General features: G+C 39.3%; 1 protein-coding gene across 8 annotated transcripts; it reads left to right on the forward strand.

The window, feature by feature from the left end:
• The first annotated feature begins 2,245 nt into the window (after positions 1-2,245).
• LOC103720164 (putative potassium transporter 11) lies at positions 2,246-17,475 on the forward strand. 8 transcript variants are annotated; one of them, XM_008809753.6, is made up of 9 exons: positions 2,296-3,098; positions 3,920-4,145; positions 7,302-7,547; positions 11,442-11,492; positions 12,197-12,457; positions 12,561-12,613; positions 12,698-12,812; positions 12,934-13,152; positions 16,316-17,475. In XM_008809753.6, the coding sequence occupies exons 1-9, from the start codon at positions 2,979-2,981 to the stop codon at positions 17,353-17,355; spliced, it is 2,331 nt and encodes a 776-aa protein (XP_008807975.3). In that variant the 5' UTR covers positions 2,296-2,978; the 3' UTR covers positions 17,356-17,475. The 8 variants fall into 8 exon arrangements, with proteins under 8 accessions (XP_088572859.2, XP_088572857.2, XP_008807975.3 ...); XM_008809752.6 differs by having other exon boundaries at positions 2,323-3,098; positions 12,898-13,152; XM_008809755.6 differs by having other exon boundaries at positions 2,356-2,627; positions 12,898-13,152.
• The last annotated feature ends 1,224 nt before the right edge of the window (positions 17,476-18,699 follow it).

Genomic DNA, 18,699 nt, shown 5'->3' on the forward strand with positions numbered 1-18,699 from the left:
AGAAAGGAGTTAAGAATTCAAAATCAATAATAGAATATCCAAAAATTTCGAATAGGTTTCTAACATGGAGACCAAATTTAAATCTATATATATTTTAAAAATATAAATCAATATAATTCAATTTATATACCCTATATGATGGAATTTATATTTTTATTATAATATGGAGGTGGATTTTGCTCCTCTCGAAATGAGAGGGCATCAACTTCTTTTAGGTCCAAAATCAATAATCTAGCACTTAAATTGAGCATCCACATACTTGATCATAAGCATAACAAAATATAGTTTCAGATAACTTGAGCCACTAATTTTTGCGTCAACTTGATACATAAATTAAAAATCACTGAAGCATGTGTCTTGTTTTTTAAGCATGATCTTCGATTAATGCTCAATTATTTAATTAGATTTAATAGAACTAGATATCCTATCCTCTCGAGAGAAGCAAAGTATATTTTTGTATTATATATTAATTTTATATAAAAAATGATACAAGACTCATAATATATGCTATTTTGATAATTTTCAATCTTCGAACTACTTTATTTGGACATTAACATTTATCTCTAAGTTAAGTCCAACCATTTCTTTGATGTTGAATTATATAGAACTAAATATCAAAGGGCACTGTCATCCAACATTTATCAGATCACCACTAAGTTCGCATGGTGCAATCCAAAATCGATGCAGCAGATGGGAAAGTAGTTTGTCTGATGAACTTCCAAATTTGTCTGATGAACTCAATGGTGATCTGGTGGTAGGTAGTTTGAGTAATTTCAGTATTAAGTTTGAGATGATTACAGTAATTTAAATTGCAACAGAGTCGATTATATAATTAATTATATGCAACCAAAAAATTGCCCGGTTTGATGCTCACTTAACAACGACTAATGCACGAGCTATACTTAAATAACTTTTCGGTTGCAAGTGGCTTTCTGGATGGTAGAATATCCCAGTTATCAAAGCTTGGGTGCGAAGAACTTTGCTGTCCGTCTCCGAAACGTGCTCATAATTTTACTCTTTTTTATGCTAGGGAGTTCAAAATTTTACTCTTGGACCCACTCAACTTGTCATCTCTCTCGTAGACCCACGCAGCTTGTGGCCTCTCTGGTCCTCCACTCAAACGATCAGATACATGCATTCATACAAACCGCACAACAGGGTAGGTGACAATTCTTGGAAACCTCTTCCAAAAAAACAAAAAAACTTATGGAGAAAGTGATCGCTCTACTTTTTTTTATATATATATATATCGAGATACTCCCTCTTTTTCACACACACACTCTCTCTCTCTCTCTCTACCTTCGATTCGAGATCAGGGGAAAAAAAAATGGCTTTCAGAGATAAAAAAAAGTTAATTTACATGTTAAAAAAATAAAATTTTAACTGACTCATTCTATCCAGCATGCTTCGTTTAACTCTACCCATCCTGCTCTGCTCCAAGATTTTATCCTTCCCACACTAAGGCCTCCAAGACTCTACCCATCCCAAGTACAAATGATAACTTATTTTATTCATACCCAATTAGTTATCATCCCTATGAATATTCTTGGCAGTTGCTGGATATAGTTGGCCAACCTTCCAAATTTCGGAACACTAATCTTTATCTTGATAACCATATATAACAAGTTTTTCTGAGATTAACTATATATAAGAAATAAAAAAATTCATAATTGCAATTCACTTCATCTAGCCAATTGAAGGAGGATCATAAATTTCAATCTCATGGAAATATTTTTATATTTCTCTGCTTTTAAGACTGACCATATATTACTGGCTATAGATAGCTGAATCAAAACTAAGCTCAACCAATTGACGATAAATAATGTCCAAAAATATGAACAAAAGCATGAAGAATTAAGAACATAGTACATCATCACCTTAGTATAATCCATGGAAGCCATAGGGAGACAAAGTTATGCCCGAGACAACCTCAATGGGATTGAATCTAGATAGCCATTTCATGGAGTATATATCATCTTCTTGTGGTTAAACAAACGTTTATCTATTGTTTATGTTAAGAGCTCAAGTTCATTTTTTTCATCAAGTCCATTTTTTTTTAAAAAAAATATTACTCCTTAACAATCTTCAACTTTATAATTATTTCTCAGCAGGGATCTTGTTAGAATATCCTAAGAACAATCCTTGTTAGGAATCTAATAATTTATTAATCAATATATGGTTAAATCCGCAGTATTAGACTGATCTGTGCAACCACCACTGTTTGAAGTTAATTAAAATTTTCCCAGATGCTATCGGGTCGATGGAAAGAAGTAAAACGCCACCTGCTCGCTCTATAAACCCAACCCGCTCTCTCATGGCAGTAGAAATCGCTTGTCGCTCTCTTCCGGAGTCCCCGCTCGATCAACACCCTCCCTGTGATCCGAAACCCAACAAATCCTCGCAACGCGACGCCCCTATCGCCTCTCCCCTCCCCGGGACCACGCCCGCTTCTCCTGGTACCATCTGCGAGCACTCCGAGCTCCGCAAGCGCCTGTCCATCCTGCTCTGTCTTTACTGCCTCCCTGGTGACAACTGCCGCCCGATTACTGGCCAAAGATCGACTTTTGGAGCTGCCTGGCGTCAAAGCTCGGGAAATCCGTGGGCTTTGCCTCTGGAAATGAGCGAAGGTGGTGTTTTCTTGGTGGATTTTTAGTTTTGCAGCGATTTTATTTCCCCTCACCGGGAAAAGTTCGGATCTTTGGATGCCTTTTGTTATATGGGAATGGGTTCTGTGCCAAATTTAGCATCTTGCTTTCCAGTGGCATTCGTTGCAACTCCCCACGTCTCTTTTTTTGGGCCGCTTGGACCCTATCTCAAATCCACAGAAATACCTCTCTCCTCACGAGGTCAGATGTGGTTCTGGTGCCTGTTTATGGTGTGAGCGAGTTGATATCAGTGATTGAGATATTTGTTGTTGATTTGGGCCGCTTCGGGGAGCAGAGATATCGAAAAGAGTGTACTGAAGGAGTTGAGATTCCATGGCGTCGGAAATGGTGAGTGAGGAGACGAAGAAAGGGAGTATGTGGGTTTTGGATCAAAACCTCGATCAGCCGATGGAGGAAGAGGCTGGTAGGCTTAAAAATATGTACAGAGAAAAGGTCTACTTCAATCTTCCATTTTGAGTCCATCCTATAGTTTATAGTACTTCCTGTTTCTCTTTACAGCAAGATTCTGTCTTATTTTTCAATAATTGGGCAGAAGTAGAATGACCACTTTCTTTCAGATGCATCATATTTTGTTATCTTCTCTCCATTTCTTAATTCCAGTTCTATAGTCCTCTATTGTTAGTGGAATCTCTTCATTTATAAACTCAGATCTTATAATTCAATTTAAAGAACACATGACAGCTAACATCTATCTGAAATCTTATCTGATTTGGATCTTTATCATGGTTATTAGGGTTTTTTGTTGTTTCTAGTATGAAGTGAAGGAACGCAAATTCATTCTTACTGATTGTCATGTCATTGGTTAATATGTTTCTTTTTTCAGTCATTTGCTAGCCTGTGTTTGAGATGGAACTAAATGCTGTAAATTCACTAAAAACCATGTTGAAGACTGATATATGAATTATTTGGCAAAAACTTAGCAAGGTGCATTTTGATGATTCACATGATTTATGATTATTCGGTTTCTTAGCTTGATACGTTCTGATCTTCTGAGAAATGTGAAATTGTAAGTTCTTCAGAAAATTGCCTTTCTGACTTCGAGAGCTTCTTGTTGTTTTCTAATGAGAAGAAAATTTCTAATAAGAAGAAAAACATAATCGTCTTACACTTGTGGAATCTCTAGGACACAAGCTGATCTAAGAGACTGTTTTAATTTTTCTATTTTATTTTTATTTTTATTTGCTCAAACTCATGCTTGTGATCTAATCATTAAAACACTTCGATATGCTGACATGCTTTGTTCTTCCGTGCAGAAATTCTCATTGGTTTTAGTTTTAAGGCTCGCATTTCAGAGCCTAGGTGTGGTATTTGGAGACCTGGGCACATCACCGCTATATGTTTTTTGCAATACATTTCCTAAAGGGGTAAAAGATCCAGAAGATGTTATTGGAGCTCTTTCTTTGATCATATACTCCTTAACTCTCATCCCACTCCTTAAATATGTCTTCGTAGTGTTGAGAGCAAATGACAATGGCCAAGGTCCACTATCATTCTCCATTTTTAGTTTCTTTTGTTCATTTTTGCTACATCCAAGTAATGCATAGACAGTATGTGGAAAAAAAATCAATCTTATTGAACTAAGATGTTAGAACAAATTTCGATGCAAATTTCATTACTACTGTAACCCAAAAGAGTTTGGTGATCACGGAACTGGATCTAAAAAGAACAATGTAAAAAAGAAATTTCAAAAGATTTTTGAGCATATTCAGTATTAATTAATGCTACAAGCGCACGTACACATCATAAAAAAGAGAAAAAATCTGTCTAGTAATTGTATGATGAGCAAAAGGATATAAGAATCCTATATTTCAGATGAATTAACAGCAAAAAGGATTCTAATGCTGTGATGGTAAGATATGCCAATTGGTTTGGTGAATTATGTATCACCATGAAGAACATTTTGAGGTAGTTAAATGTAAAGAAGTTTCATAGTTAATAAATTGATATATTGCACTTAGACCCTTATGCTATCACAAGACACTTAGGGATATAAATCCTGTCCCCATGTCATGAACTTTAGGAGCAAGTATTGGGATGCTGTAGCAATGATCAACTTATTTGTGGGTGATGGCCCAAACCTCACACTCAGAAAAGTCCACAAGCTCTCATAGATAGCATTTCTTACAATAAACACATTTTTAGCCACATGTTCACATTTACCAAAAAGAGGGCAGGTCTTGGAACAACGGTAAGGTTGCACCAGTATGACCTGGGTGTCGCGGATTCAAAATATGGAAATAGCCTCTCCAAACCCTCCTTAGACCTTGCAATAGTGGAAGCCTCATACACTAGAATGCCCCTTTTTATGTCATATTTATGAAAACACTTATAACTAACACTTCAAAAGATCCACACTTCTAATGCCTACCATTTTGTTTTCATGGTTTGTTCTGCTTAAATATATGGAAAAGTTTATACAGACTTAGAAATAGATAGATAAACATGAGGGTCCTTGGAGAGACCTCATGCAGTCTTGATGCTTCTCCCTATTTCTCTAAATATGATATCTTGTGAGTTCATATCGACACCTCACCAATATGTCCAATCTGTTGCGAAGCTTGGCATCAAAGAAACATCTGATAATGAGGGATCCATTGAAGTTGTTTTGGCCCTAGAAGCCTCCCCTCAACACCCCCTCCCCCAACCCAAAAGAAGAAAAAAAAATGCTGATGGTATCAAAATGTCACTGTGCCTGGATACCTTATTTGTTTCTCCAAGAAAATGAATATCTCCAAAAAGGATTTCATGATGGTTACAAACTCTGGAATTGAGTCATCATTATGTAGGGCTGTTAACGAGCCGAGCCGAGCCCGAGCCTCCGCAGGCTCGGCTCGGCTCGTTTCACCAACTCCCCGGCTCAGGCTCGGGCTCGGGCTCGGGCGGCATAGCTCGGGCTCGGGCTTGGGCTCGTGAAGCTCGTTTGCCCGAGCCCGAGCGGCGAGCCCGAGCCCGAGCCCGCCCCATCCCCATTCCTGTCCCTGTCTCCGTCGACCGTCGGAGAGAAGAACGAGCAGCCGCCAGCCGAGCTCGGTTCCGGCGGTTCGTCGGAGAAGAATGAAGGAAGGAAAGAAAGAAAAGAAGAAGAAGAGAAGAAAGAAGGATAGAAAGAAAGAAATAAAAAAAAAGAGAGAAGAATGACTTACCTCGTCGCGTGCGGCGGCCGCTGGCACGGGCTTCGGCCGCTGGCACGGCCGAGGACGCCACGGGCACCGCGGGCGTCGCCGGCCGCAGCCCGACCTTCCCGTGCGAGGGACTCCCCTCCTCTGTCGCAGCCTCGCCGTCGTCGCCGGTGGAGGAGTCGGCAAAGAGGGGAAAAGAGAGGGAGAAACGGAGAAGAAAGAGGGGGAGGGACAACCCTATCCAGTCTCCGATCGAAACCTCCGGAACCGAGCTCGGCATCGGCGGCGGAGGGAGGCAGCGAGGCATCGGCGGCGGCGGAGGAAGGCGAGAGGGGAGGGGAGGGACACCCGGAGGGGAGGAGGGGAGGGACACCTGGAAGAGGGGATGGGAGGGACACCCGGACGCTTCTGGAAAAACCCAGAAGAAAGGAGAAGAAAAAAAAAAGAGGAGGTGGGAGGGAAGGATTAACGGATTAGGTTTGGGTTAACGGGCTAAGTCCGAACCCAAACCAATTCAATTCGATTTTGGAACCCTCTTTTGGGCTCGCGAGCTGCTCGGGCTCGAGCTCGGGCTCGGGCTCGGGCTCAGATTTAAACGGGCCTCATTTTGGGCTCGGGCTCGGGCTCGTTTGACTAACGAGCCAAGCTCGAGCCGGGCTTTTACCGAGCCGGGCCCGAGCCGAGCCCGAGCAGCTCGGCCCGTTGACAGCCCTATCATTATGCTTGATTAGAAGAAGGTAGAAGCATAGAACTCCTATCCAAGAACTAGCTTGCAGTAAGCTTTTTTGGCATTCTTGTTTGCATTTCCTTCAAAATCATCTATGTTTAGTTCCTTTCTCCTTCTGCATGACCTTTGTCAATCTAAGAGATTATCATCATCAATCAGCCCTATTAGGCTCATTGCTAATTTGTTGGATATTGAGACCCCATCAAGGATAAGGTCCTTAGCCTCTTATGAGAATTGAAATTATACATGGCCTGGGAACTGTTGTTTCAGATTGCTACATCGCATAATAGTTTAAATGCTCACTGTAGGTTCTCTCCAAGGCGATCCCTTTAGTGAATATCCTTACTTATATCTATCTACTGTTTGGCAAACTTAGGTTACAAATCCACTTAAATATTCTCTCTGCAGTTGGCATTTTTCAGTGTCTATCAATGAGTCTTATGCTTCAACTCCAACGTCATAGCTTCCATGCAGAAGCAGTTGGCATTGTGCTGATTATTCATAATACTTGTCATTATGTGTATACAGTATGATATGCACCTTATTTTACTGGATGATGAAGATTTAGATTGCTTATCAAATATAGGTTTTGACATAATTTGTGGACCCTAATATATGCAGACTGCCGGTTGATTTGTTGTATAAAAAATATAATGTAAACCTGAATGTTGTACATTGTTGTCACTAATATAATGGGCTATTAAATATGAAACCTTTATTTTCTTTAGCTGCTTTCTTTTCCTTCTTATACATACTGAAAAGATATGAATGTCACTTTGTTATGTGCAGGTGGTACATTTGCTCTATACTCACTACTTCGCCGCCATGCGAAGATAAATACTATTCCCAACCAACATAGAACAGATGAAGAACTAACAACATATAGTCGTCAGACATATGATGAGAATTCCCTAGCAGCGAAAATCAAGAGATGGTTAGAGGCACATTCTTATAAAAAGAATGCTCTTCTTATTCTTGTTCTTGTTGGCACATGTATGGCAATTGGAGATGGGATACTTACGCCAGCTATATCAGGTCAGTTTGTTCTGTGTTTTACTTTTCCTTTGCTTAGTAGCTCGACTGTATTATTTTTCTATGTACATCATCTTTAGTCAACTTGCTCCCAGTAATTCTCTTCATGTATCAATTTACATAAGCTCCTGAGGCCTGACGATGGTAATTTAGGTTAATATTTTTTTCTTTTTTGTTGAGGAAGACTGGATCTTGTTCACAATATTTTTTTCTGTAACCATATCCAACAGCTTATCAGCTCCCTTAGTTGCAAAGATTTGTTCCTAAATGTTGTTTGTATTTCTCATTACAGCAATATTTTTAGTCAAAGATCTCTTCATGTTCTTTGAGTTTTTTCTCCGACAGTAAGTGCTGCACAAACCTGTGCAAACACATGCATTATACATTGTGCTTAGTTCACAGAAAGTCCATATTATTGCAAAAGACTGAATAAATTGTTGTGTTGGCTCTTACTCCTTACAAAGTGAGCATCCTTTTTGGTAGTCAAAACAAATCTCTGTTCCATACTGATTCCAGATTTCATGATTATCAAGCTTCTGCTGTTGTTGGTTCCCTAACTTCTCCCGTCATTTATTGCCTCCTGCATCCATGCTGCGGGTCTATGCCATTAAGACTCCAACAACTTTTTGGGTGATTTTGCTATCTTGGGTGTAAATCATGGAAGTGCACATGTATTTAGTACCATGCCTTGTGAGAATTGGATGCGTTGGTTTCATCATCATCATCATTATTGTTATTATTATTTTTATTATTTTTGCTAACATGGTGCATTTACTTTAGTGTTTTGCTCTTCACAACTAGCATTGCATCTTCACAAGGTTTTCACAAAAATGTCCACCAATTAAAAGTCATGCATCTCAAGTCTCCAATTCAACATTTTCATTCCTTTGCTGCAGTAACTCTTTATTTTTGCTCTTTCTTTTGGATGATCTAGCATGGACCTATTGTTGGTCTATCTTCTTAGATCAGTGGGTTTGTAGAGGACCAGCATGTTGATCTATTATATCATAAAACGTTACAGAATAATCATTTTTGTGAGCTGTCCGTATTTTCATTCTATATCCATGGTCAATCAATTAGATTCTTGGAATTGGATTATTTTCACCATTGTATCTGGTGTATGGGCGCTTAAGATTTACATTGCTTATTTAAAAGGAAATATTGTTTGACAGATGTTGTGTCAACCATCACATGGTATGCAAGTGACTGTATAGTGGAAGAGTGCCTTAACGAATGGTTATAATCAAGGTATGCTGAACCGACCGGAACCGGTCGGCTCAGCCCGTACCGAACCGGTGCCGATAGGTACCGATACGGTACAACATATAAAATCGATTCCGACCCAAACTGGATCGAAACCGATTGGTTCCGTACTTGAACTAGTGCGTGCCGGCTCGGTACTCACCGGTACAAGCCGGTACCTGTGCGAACCGGGCCGGTTCGCAAGCGCGGCTTTCCCGCGTGCTCGCGCGGGCGCGAGCTGGGAACTGCACTCGCGCGCAGTTCCCCAGGAGCGGTTCCACAAGCTGGGAACCGCGCCCGCGTAGGGTTCCCCGTGCTAGGAAGCATCCGCGCGCGGTTCCCCGTGCTGGGAACCGTGCCCACGCGGGGCAGCACGCCCGCACGGGCGCGAGCGGGGAATCGCGGCCCCCCCGCCCGCGGCCGAGTTCTCCAGCCCGCGCGGGGCAGCCGCCCACGCGGGCTGGCAGCTCATTTAACGCGTCCGCGGACGTGGGAGCGAACACGAGTTGTTTTTTTTTCCGCGTGCGCGCGCGGACGCCCGCATTGTTTTCTTTTTTTTTCTGTCCACGCACGCGTCTGCTCTATTGGCCGGTTCAGTACCGGTTCCAATCGATACCGGTGCCTACCAGTACGTCGGTACAATCAATCCAGCGGACCTTGGTTATTATACTTGTCAACCATAAAGATTTGGTATTAGAAATTTATTTTATTATATAATTTGTTTTAGAATTTGTCTGGATTGTTCTATTCGTGTGATTCACTTGTTGATTTAAAATTCATGTATTTGATGGAAGTATATGATCCATCAATTAATGAAAAGTTTTTGCTCCCAAATAAGATCTCTTTTTTGAATAGGAGATTCGATATGTTATATTTTGTAAACCTGGGAGTTTTTATCGAGACTTGGGGCATCATGCTGGTCACCAGTAGGCTTTATAGCCTTATACATGATACACCAATCTTTCGTTGTGCTGTCAGGTGTATATTTTCACTGTAATTTTGAAGTTACACGCTAATTACTTGAGGTGTTATGTGTGCTGTGCATTGACCCATATAATGGGCTGAGTCCTGAATGTTAACATATTTTTCCTTAAAAGCATTCACTCTCATGCACAAGGCTTTATGCCCAATGAGATTTTTTGCTTCTTATGTTTCAACACGTATTTTTTTACAATGTATAGCTGTATTTGGATCTAGGAAGCCTGGATGAGTCCACATGCCATTTCCATATGGATATGTATCGGATTAACTTGTTGGGTATTTGAGTATTTCTCATGTCTGATACTTGTGTTGAACATTCTATTTTAAAATAGAAGGCATTCCATATACTTCTTGGATACACTCAAGATGCTGCCTTGATGCTTCCAAAAATACGGCAGGTGTTTTTTTTTTCTTTCAATGTTAATCATTTTTAATGGTGAGTCATCGTTGTTGGAGGAAATGATTTTAATGTAAAATATGAAGTATGCATCAAGGTTTATGGGTTTGAATAATGACAAGTGATAAGCTTGTAAAACTTAATGCTAACATCTGAAGTATGGATTGTTATTTTCATAACATACCATGCTTTATGGATGTTTTTTCCAATACGTATATAGACACCTGTGTATATAGCTACATATGCATGTATAAATGGAAATACATAATTCCTTGATGTATCCATTGCATATTGTATCTTATAAGGTTTACTGTATTGGCATATCCATATCCTGTATCCATTTCTATGCTTCATAGGTTCCAAATGCACTGATGAAATACCTTAATTGGAAGTTCCCGTTTTGCAAAAGGAACTTATAATCTTATGTGCATATTGCATGCATGGCTTAGAAATAATTGAAAAAAATCTTAAATCTCTTCAGTAGTAAAATTTCATGTTTTGCTATTTTCTCCGGTTACTATCTCCTAGAGAGTTATTTATAACGAAATACAACTTAAATAAAATATTGAATATTTCTTTTGATCAAACTTACAAGTAAAAAGAAGTAAAATATGATTTAATTTAAAAGGCATCCATACAAAACCTAAACTTATAAGCAAGGTACGCTGAACCGGTACCGATAGGCGTACCGATCGCCTACTAGACTAGTTCGTACCGGTGCCGAACCGGTCCGCATAACACACGCGCGCCGGTGGGCTGCCCAGCACGCGCGAGCGCGCTTGTACCGGTGCGAACCGGACCAAGGCGGTACCGGGCTTGTACTGGTCGGACCCGATCCGGTTCGCACCAGTACACCTCCGTACCGCTTGGTTCTGGCCCCATAGGGGTTGGAACTATTTTCCACCGTGTGTTGAACCGGCCGGTACGGGCCAGTTCAGCATAACATGCTCGCAAGGTTTTCTATTGAGTTTCGAATGTTATTTTTTGTGGAGGCATTTCCATAATATTAATCAAAAATTTTATTGTTGACTAAAAATATGTTATGGGAAAGAAAGACATTTCACTGAACACGGTTCATTGCATGTGCTTGAAAAGTTGCCATTGGATCTGTATGATTTCATAAAGGGGCTTCTTCAATTTTACAAGCATTTTCTAGGATACTTTTAATTATATAAGGCAATCTTACTATTAATGTTTCTATATATCTTGAATGTGAGTGCTTTGTTAACCTCTGTAAAATTCTAGCTTTAAATTTTAAAATTTTATCTTTTTTGCAGTTCTTTCAGCATCAGGTGGAATAAAGATTGACCATCCCAAGATGAGTAATGGTATAGTTTTTTCCCCCAACCGTGCATATATCTACTTTGATGCATACTTTTGAATTCATGGAACCCTTGATTCTCTAAATTGCAGAAAATCATTTTTGTTTCTTATACTCTTAAGCATGATGCCAATGTTTTTCATTTATTGATTCTAATGATGAGGATTGTTTGTCCCATGAAAATTGTCCATCACGAACATATTATAAATGCCTTTCAAAGGGGTATGTCTGGACTGGAAATAAAAGATCTAGTAACATTTCCATGTAAAAAACAATCATCCGGTTTTGTGATATTTTTATGTGTTTGAAAGTTACAAGTTATATTAGACAATTGGGTGTTCACTAGTATTATGACTTTTAAAGTCCCTAAAATCATGGAATTAGAAATCTCTACTTTGAGTAGAATTTTCCAACTACATGTTTTTGGCTCTTCATTTTCTAATAATTTTCCATTTTTTGAATTTCTCCTTTTAATTATCAAACAACTGCTGGAAAATATCAACATTTAAAATATAAAATTTTAATCTAGAATGAGGATAAATCTTGTTTTTGAATGATAAATCCTCCTAACTTAACATAAATAAATAATTGACTTCAATTGTCTTATGCTTTTTGTTTATTGCTGTTGATATTTGAGGGTTTTTGAGGGGTTATCGATATTTTAATTATGTATGGCTAATTGCTCTTTTTCCTTATATCCCAATGCCTCAGATGTGGTTATACTTGTTGCTGTGGTCATATTAGTTGGTTTATTTAGCATGCAGCACTATGGTACAGACAAGGTTGGATGGCTTTTCGCTCCCATAGTCCTCCTCTGGTTTATACTAATTGGTGCTATTGGTGCTCTGAACATATGGAAATATGATAGTTCTGTTCTCAGGGCTTACAATCCAGTTTATATATATCGGTATTTTAGACGAGGGAAGGCTAATAGTTGGACGTCTCTTGGAGGAATTCTGCTTAGTATCACAGGCGAGATTCTTCTGAACTGATGCATTTTTCTGCAGTGTTATATATATATATTTCTTGGTGTACTGAAAGCTAACTTGCATTATCCTGCAACATTGTTTTGCAGGGACAGAAGCATTATTTGCTGATCTGTGTCATTTTCCTGTCCTAGCTGTTCAGGTTTGTATATCCATTTACACAGTTATGATCAATATCTCAACTTCCTATTTACTTGCTCAGATTATGTGGTTTCTCTATATGCAGATAGCTTTCACTCTCATTGTGTTCCCTTGTCTTCTTCTGGCATACACTGGACAAGCTGCTTACATAGTTAGCAACGGAGGGCATGTGTTAGATGCTTTTTATCGTTCTATTCCAGGTCCCTTCTGACTCTTACAGCATAGAGCCCTTTAAGTCCCGCTTTCAATATGAGTGGATGATTACATCTTTTTTATTCTTTATAGGTATTATATACTGGCCAACTTTTGTTGTTGCAACAGCAGCAGCAGTGGTTGCTAGTCAAGCCACCATATCTGCAACATTTTCAATAATCAAACAAGCTCTTGCACTTGGCTGTTTTCCAAGGGTCAAAGTTGTTCATACATCAAAAAAGTTCCTAGGTCAGATATACATTCCAGATATTAATTGGATCCTTATGGTTCTTTGCATAGCTGTTACGGCTGGATTCAAAAATCGAAGTCAGATTGGAAATGCATATGGTAAGCTGGCCTTAACTTCATGCACATCAACACTAATTGCAAGACATATCTGCTTTATTGTAATATGGTCAGATGTTACCATGAATTAGTATGATGACAATAGTTAAGAAGACTTGTCATGTGACTGATCATCATAGGTTTGATAGTTATGGATACTTTTGCATACATAGCCTTAAAAAAGTGCTTCTTTGCTTGTTAATCCCTTCATCAAGTGAAAAATGCACATATATCCCTCGAGAAGTGTACAACTTGCACATATACCTCTCATAAAATCTGCAAGCTACAGATATGCCCCTCCAAAATCTGACAATTGCATATACACTTCTACAATTTGATGACACACATACCATATCATCTTATCATTTTTTCCTTCGCGTTTTTTTATCCATGATACAGGATTTCTTTAGTCCCTAGAACTGTAATGGAGTTGTTTTTCCTTTGTTTTAATCCTTGCAGATTTCTATATTTTTTCTTTTTGATCTTTCAACAGAAATTTAGACTGTTCTTCCTGCCATATGTCCTCTGTTTGCTGTTGCACATGATCATACCATCTAAAATTCCCAATTTAATGAAGCCCCTAAACTTCCTCTAATGTTACTTCTACCTTAATATTCACATCTAAGTGTTGCTCACGCAGTAAACTTGCTTCCCTCTTAAGGCCCAACCTTTTGTCCATGCAGTACTATCAGCTTAGCTTAAAATACTTTCACTTGTGAAGAAAGGCCTATGCAGTAATATGACGAGTTGCTGAGCAACTCAACATCATAACCCACTTTAAAACTATCGTTCATGCTTTCATTCATCTTCTTTCCAACAGTAAACATAATGCTGGCATTGGAAAGTTTTTGGAAACAACCCAGTATGTTTTCTGAGAATAGCCTGGGGTCTTTGCATGTAATGCATCCCTTTATGTAGACTAAAGACAGGACTTGACCAATGGATACACGAAGCACACAATGGTGTGAGGCAAAGATGTTTGATGGTGCTGCAATTATCTCAACAAGTTTTGTCCACTCATCAAGGATCACATTTTGATAGCAATTAGTTGTGCAAGTTTTAAAGCCATTGGTGGTGGACCTGCTTGTCACCTGCCAGCAAGGTATGTGTCATGCAGTGCTGTGCAGGCATGTTACCACACATTGCTGAAACTAAAAGAAAAATATGAAAGGGTTAAAATCTTTTGAATTAAAAATCAAAAGAAAAAATATGTGCTCTGCTGTCTTGTGATGGGTTACAACCTAGCTTAGCATGGACTGGTGCGTCAAGTACTTGGACGCTTAAAGATTTCTTTTGACATTGATATAACTTCTAATTAGTGAGTTTAACACCAATGTTGGAGGGAGACGAAGTCTTTAAAAGTAAAAAGCTAAAACTGAAGCATAGGCCACTTACATTTGTAGCCTTGGCACTAAGCAAGAGAATAATATGCTCTTAGCATTTTCATATGTGAGAGCATCTATCAGCTAGAGGCTGGAGTTGGTTGTGGAATGCTTGTCAGGAGAATTACTAGCTTAAAGTCAACAAAGGTCTACAGAGCAGGAGAGTAACAATCCATCAAAAGTATCCAATAAGGCATAACAAAGTTAGGCAATGGATGAAATGAGCCTTCAAAATTTGATCTACTTCATGGACACATGATGATTACTTGTCCAAGAGATTGGTAAGTAAAACAGTAAAAGTCTACTAGGTAATGATATCAGAAGGGGATTTCTTGTAATGAGAGCAAGCTGTAACTGAATCTTCATTTGATTAGTAGAAATGAATGTATCAGTCAGATAGTCACAAATAATCAGAGAAAGGTATGCTTCTCTTCCTTTATCAAGTGCCATTTAGAAGAGATGTAAACCACAAGAAAATCAATAGCTAAGATGGTGATGGAAATGCTGAAGCCTCATAGTGGAGCTTATTTGAAACTAAAAATTGCAAATCAGATATAGTTAGCATTATCTAGAGGTTGCAAGGGATAGGGGGTATGTTTCATGTCTATCTAATAGAGAGGCTGGCCATGAGCTGTAGTCATGACAATCAAAGCATCACTGGTGTCAATTCTTTGCCACTTGAGCAAAAATCTAGTTATAGTAAGCAACATATTCCTGAGTGAAATCTTTAGCAATTAGATGAACTTTGTGATCTATTAACCTGTCAAAATACTCTCTCCTAATTTTGTAGGCCCTGATACCACTAGAACATGAATAAGGTCCTATTTTTCTGTTCTTAGAGGTGTACATTGCTTTTCTATCATGGCTAGCTATCAGTCATGATCTTGGGCTGACTTCCAAGGTTCTCACAACCAGGGTGCTGTACTGACACATACACCGTTAAGGTGTTGGCACCCTTATTGAGAGAGAGGGAGGGGGGGGGGGGGGGGGGGGGGGGTATGACCCGGAAGTGGGGATGATTTTATATTTACTGATGTAGCTCGGGTGAACCGGACAAAACCAGTTCAAACTGCACAGAATCGGTCTAGACTTGTTTTGACCAGTTCCATCTCCACCCGGAACGAGACTTGCATACTAACCCAGTTCCGCACTCATTTGGTTCAGTACTCCCAAACCAGGCAGCTCAGGTTTTAATAGTAGACCTTCCTTACTCTTACTGAGAATCAGTCTTCTTTATGGGCATGAATGTCAATGCGAAATGATAAATTATAAGGAGTGGAAGTCAACTTAGATAAGTACTTCACCTGGGTGTATCACGTCATGCTCAAAATAACGAAAGACAATACCATAATCGCAGGGGTCAGGAGGGCTTTTTCAAAGAAAACATCAACGGAAGACACTCTGAAGAACTCTTGATTGTAAAAAACTTAGTAGGCACCTAAAATTTCCATGATATATGTTTGCGAACAGAATATATAATTGATGACTTAATGCTGCCACCTGCATGATATGTCCTTGCTGAAATTCGATCATTTATAAGTTGATCTATGTATCTGATTTGCATTCTGTAAAATCTGTGAACAGAAAGTGTCAGCAAATTGGTTTTTCATGACCTTGAAATGACAACCTATTTTGTGCCATAATTATTCTTCAGTTTTCTGCAAGAATCTGGTTTGTAACTGATCATTGCAAAATAGAATCTATGTGTTTGATACATGCATCTCTCCATCAAATTTCTTCATGCTTGTTTCATATATATAATAAATTCTATACTTTATGAACAGGAACTGCTGTGGTGATAGTTATGCTGGTGACAACATTTCTTATGGTTCCAATAATGCTGTTGGTATGGCGGAGCCACTGGATCCTTGTTGCCATCTTCACTGGTCTTTCCTTGCTGGTGGAGCTGCCATACTTTTCTGCAGTGCTCTTCAAGATAGACCAAGGTGGTTGGGTTCCACTGGTCATTGCTGCTGCCTTCCTCCTCCTCATGTATGCATGGCACTATGGTACTGTGAAGCGGTATGAGTTTGAGATGCACAGTAGGGTCTCAATGGCCTGGATCTTAGGCCTTGGCCCCAGCCTTGGCTTGGTCCGGGTTCCTGGGATAGGCTTTGTGTACACAGAGCTGGCAAGTGGTGTTCCTCACATCTTCTCGCACTTCATCACCAACCTCCCTGCCATCCACTCTGTTGTCGTCTTCGTGTGCGTCAAATACCTCCCAGTCTACATGGTGCCCCTAGAAGAACGGTTTCTTGTAAAGAGGATAGGCCCGAAGAATTTCCACATGTTCCGCTGTGTTGCAAGGTTTGGATATAAAGATCTCCACAAAAAAGACGATGATTTTGAGAAGATGCTTTTTGATAGCATCTCTCTCTTTGTTCGTCTTGAAAGTATGATGGAAGGTTACTCTGATTCTGATGAGTACAGCTTATGCGGGCAGCAGACTGAGAAATCTGCTGATTTCCTTTTTACTGAGAATGACAATGCCAACACAGTCTCCTCCAACATAGATCTAAGTTACTCGTCATATCATGATTCTATAATACCTTCCCAATCCCCAGTCAGGGGAAACAGTTTGGTAAGGTCATCAGGCCAGACAGTGGGGGAAGAATTGGATTTCTTGAACAGGTGCAAGGATGCTGGTGTGGTCCACATTTTTGGGAACACAATTTTGAGGGCTCGAAGGGGATCGGGACTTATTAAAAAGATCGCTGTTGATTACATTTATGCATTCCTTCAGAAAATCTGCAGGGAAAACAGCGTGATCTTTAATGTTCCCCATGAGAATCTATTGAATGTGGGACAGATATTCTATGTATAGTTTATTTGATCAAAAGAAGGTGGTTAGCTGCACCTGCTGTCATGAACTCTCTTTTCCCAAAACTTTTTTTTGAATGTGGTATCTTTACAAGATGAATATAAAGGTAGAAGTGTTTTTTCATAGATAGGTAGGACTGTTTTTTGATAGATGCCTTGTTTTTTATTTATTTTTATTAATGATCTTAACTGTTGTCACCAATCCATGCAGGCACTTGGCTGAGCACCATGTAGTTGTTTCTTCCCCGCTATTCATCGTACGAAGAAAGTGCTCTCCCCAAGTGCCTTGCTGGTTTGGACTAATTATAAGGTATGCTATGTTTGGATATGTATTGGTTAAATTGAGTAAAAAGCATTTGGGTTTTGTGGCTCCTTAGCTCTATCAAACGAAGTTGTTTCATAATGCATAGAAGGGTTGGTTGCATTATGGGCATAGGGATCTTTCCAATTACAAATAGCAATATTGCCAAAAAGAGTTTAAATTCTTTTATCCTATGATTTGTGGGCAATAGTAAGTTCATTTTCTTTCTTAATCTTCACATGCTTTATTGTATACTTGGTTTTCTCAGCCCCTTTTAGCATTGACCCAGAACCATGCTGTAACCTGAGGAAGATCACTTTGGGAACCCTGTGCTTTCGTAAGTACGAGCTGCGAAGGTATATCAAGAGCTTATGTGGGAATTTAGTTTTTGACTACCGATATTGGAACAGGATCATTTTGTAGGAGCATCATGTAGGAACTTGCATTGGTAGATAGGATTGAGTGCAGAAATGCCAAGAGTACTGGTGCTATGTCGTAAGAGGCAAAGCGACAGGACTTTGTGGCTTAGTTCTGCTGCACACCCCATGGAATAGAGTAATCTCATAGTCATAATAGCTCCTTTGAAAAGTGATTTGATTGCTCTCGCAAGATCAGACACCCTTGGGAAGAGAAATTAGATAAATTTCTAATCGTATATTTGTTGATGAAGATCTGAAGTATAGGTATCCACCAAGGCATCCCAATAAAGGTTCTGCTGAAAAGAAGGAAGAGCCTCATCTTGAGACATAAAAAGTAGAGAGGCTTGGAAATAATATCGAGACTACTCGTATCTTCCCAAATTCTCTAGGAAGAAGTCTTTGATGATTCATGCACCGAAAAATTTATATTTTTGTAGATTAACTACAAATTATGGAGTTCCTGCCTAGAATTTATTGGCTCACAAGAGATCAATTCTGCCTGTTGAAAGACATGCTTAATTATGCAAGTATAGAAGCACTAAATTAGTAATATTTGGTGCGCGCTCCATGTTACCCATCACCAGCTTACCTACAGAAAGACATGCTTATTGTTTGCATGTAAGCACCA

Source organism: Phoenix dactylifera, chromosome 2 (genome assembly GCF_051530095.1).
Source record: "Phoenix dactylifera cultivar Ajwa chromosome 2, Ajwa_hap1_PhDact_Kaust_v1.1, whole genome shotgun sequence".
NCBI lineage: Eukaryota > Viridiplantae > Streptophyta > Magnoliopsida > Arecales > Arecaceae > Phoenix > Phoenix dactylifera.

What these genes read in the sequence shown, in the direction of transcription:
- LOC103720164 (XM_088716731.2), top strand. Translation starts at nt 2,261, where the DNA reads ATGGAAAGAAGTAAAACGCCACCTGCTCGCTCTATAAACCCAACCCGC. An exon ending in AATTCTGCTTAGTATCACAG is followed by an intron (nt 12,458 to 12,560) that starts GCGAGATTCTTC and finishes ATTGTTTTGCAG; the next exon opens with GGACAGAAGCATTATTTGCT. An exon ending in TCAGATTGGAAATGCATATG is followed by an intron (nt 13,153 to 16,315) that starts GTAAGCTGGCCT and finishes CTTTATGAACAG; the next exon opens with GAACTGCTGTGGTGATAGTT.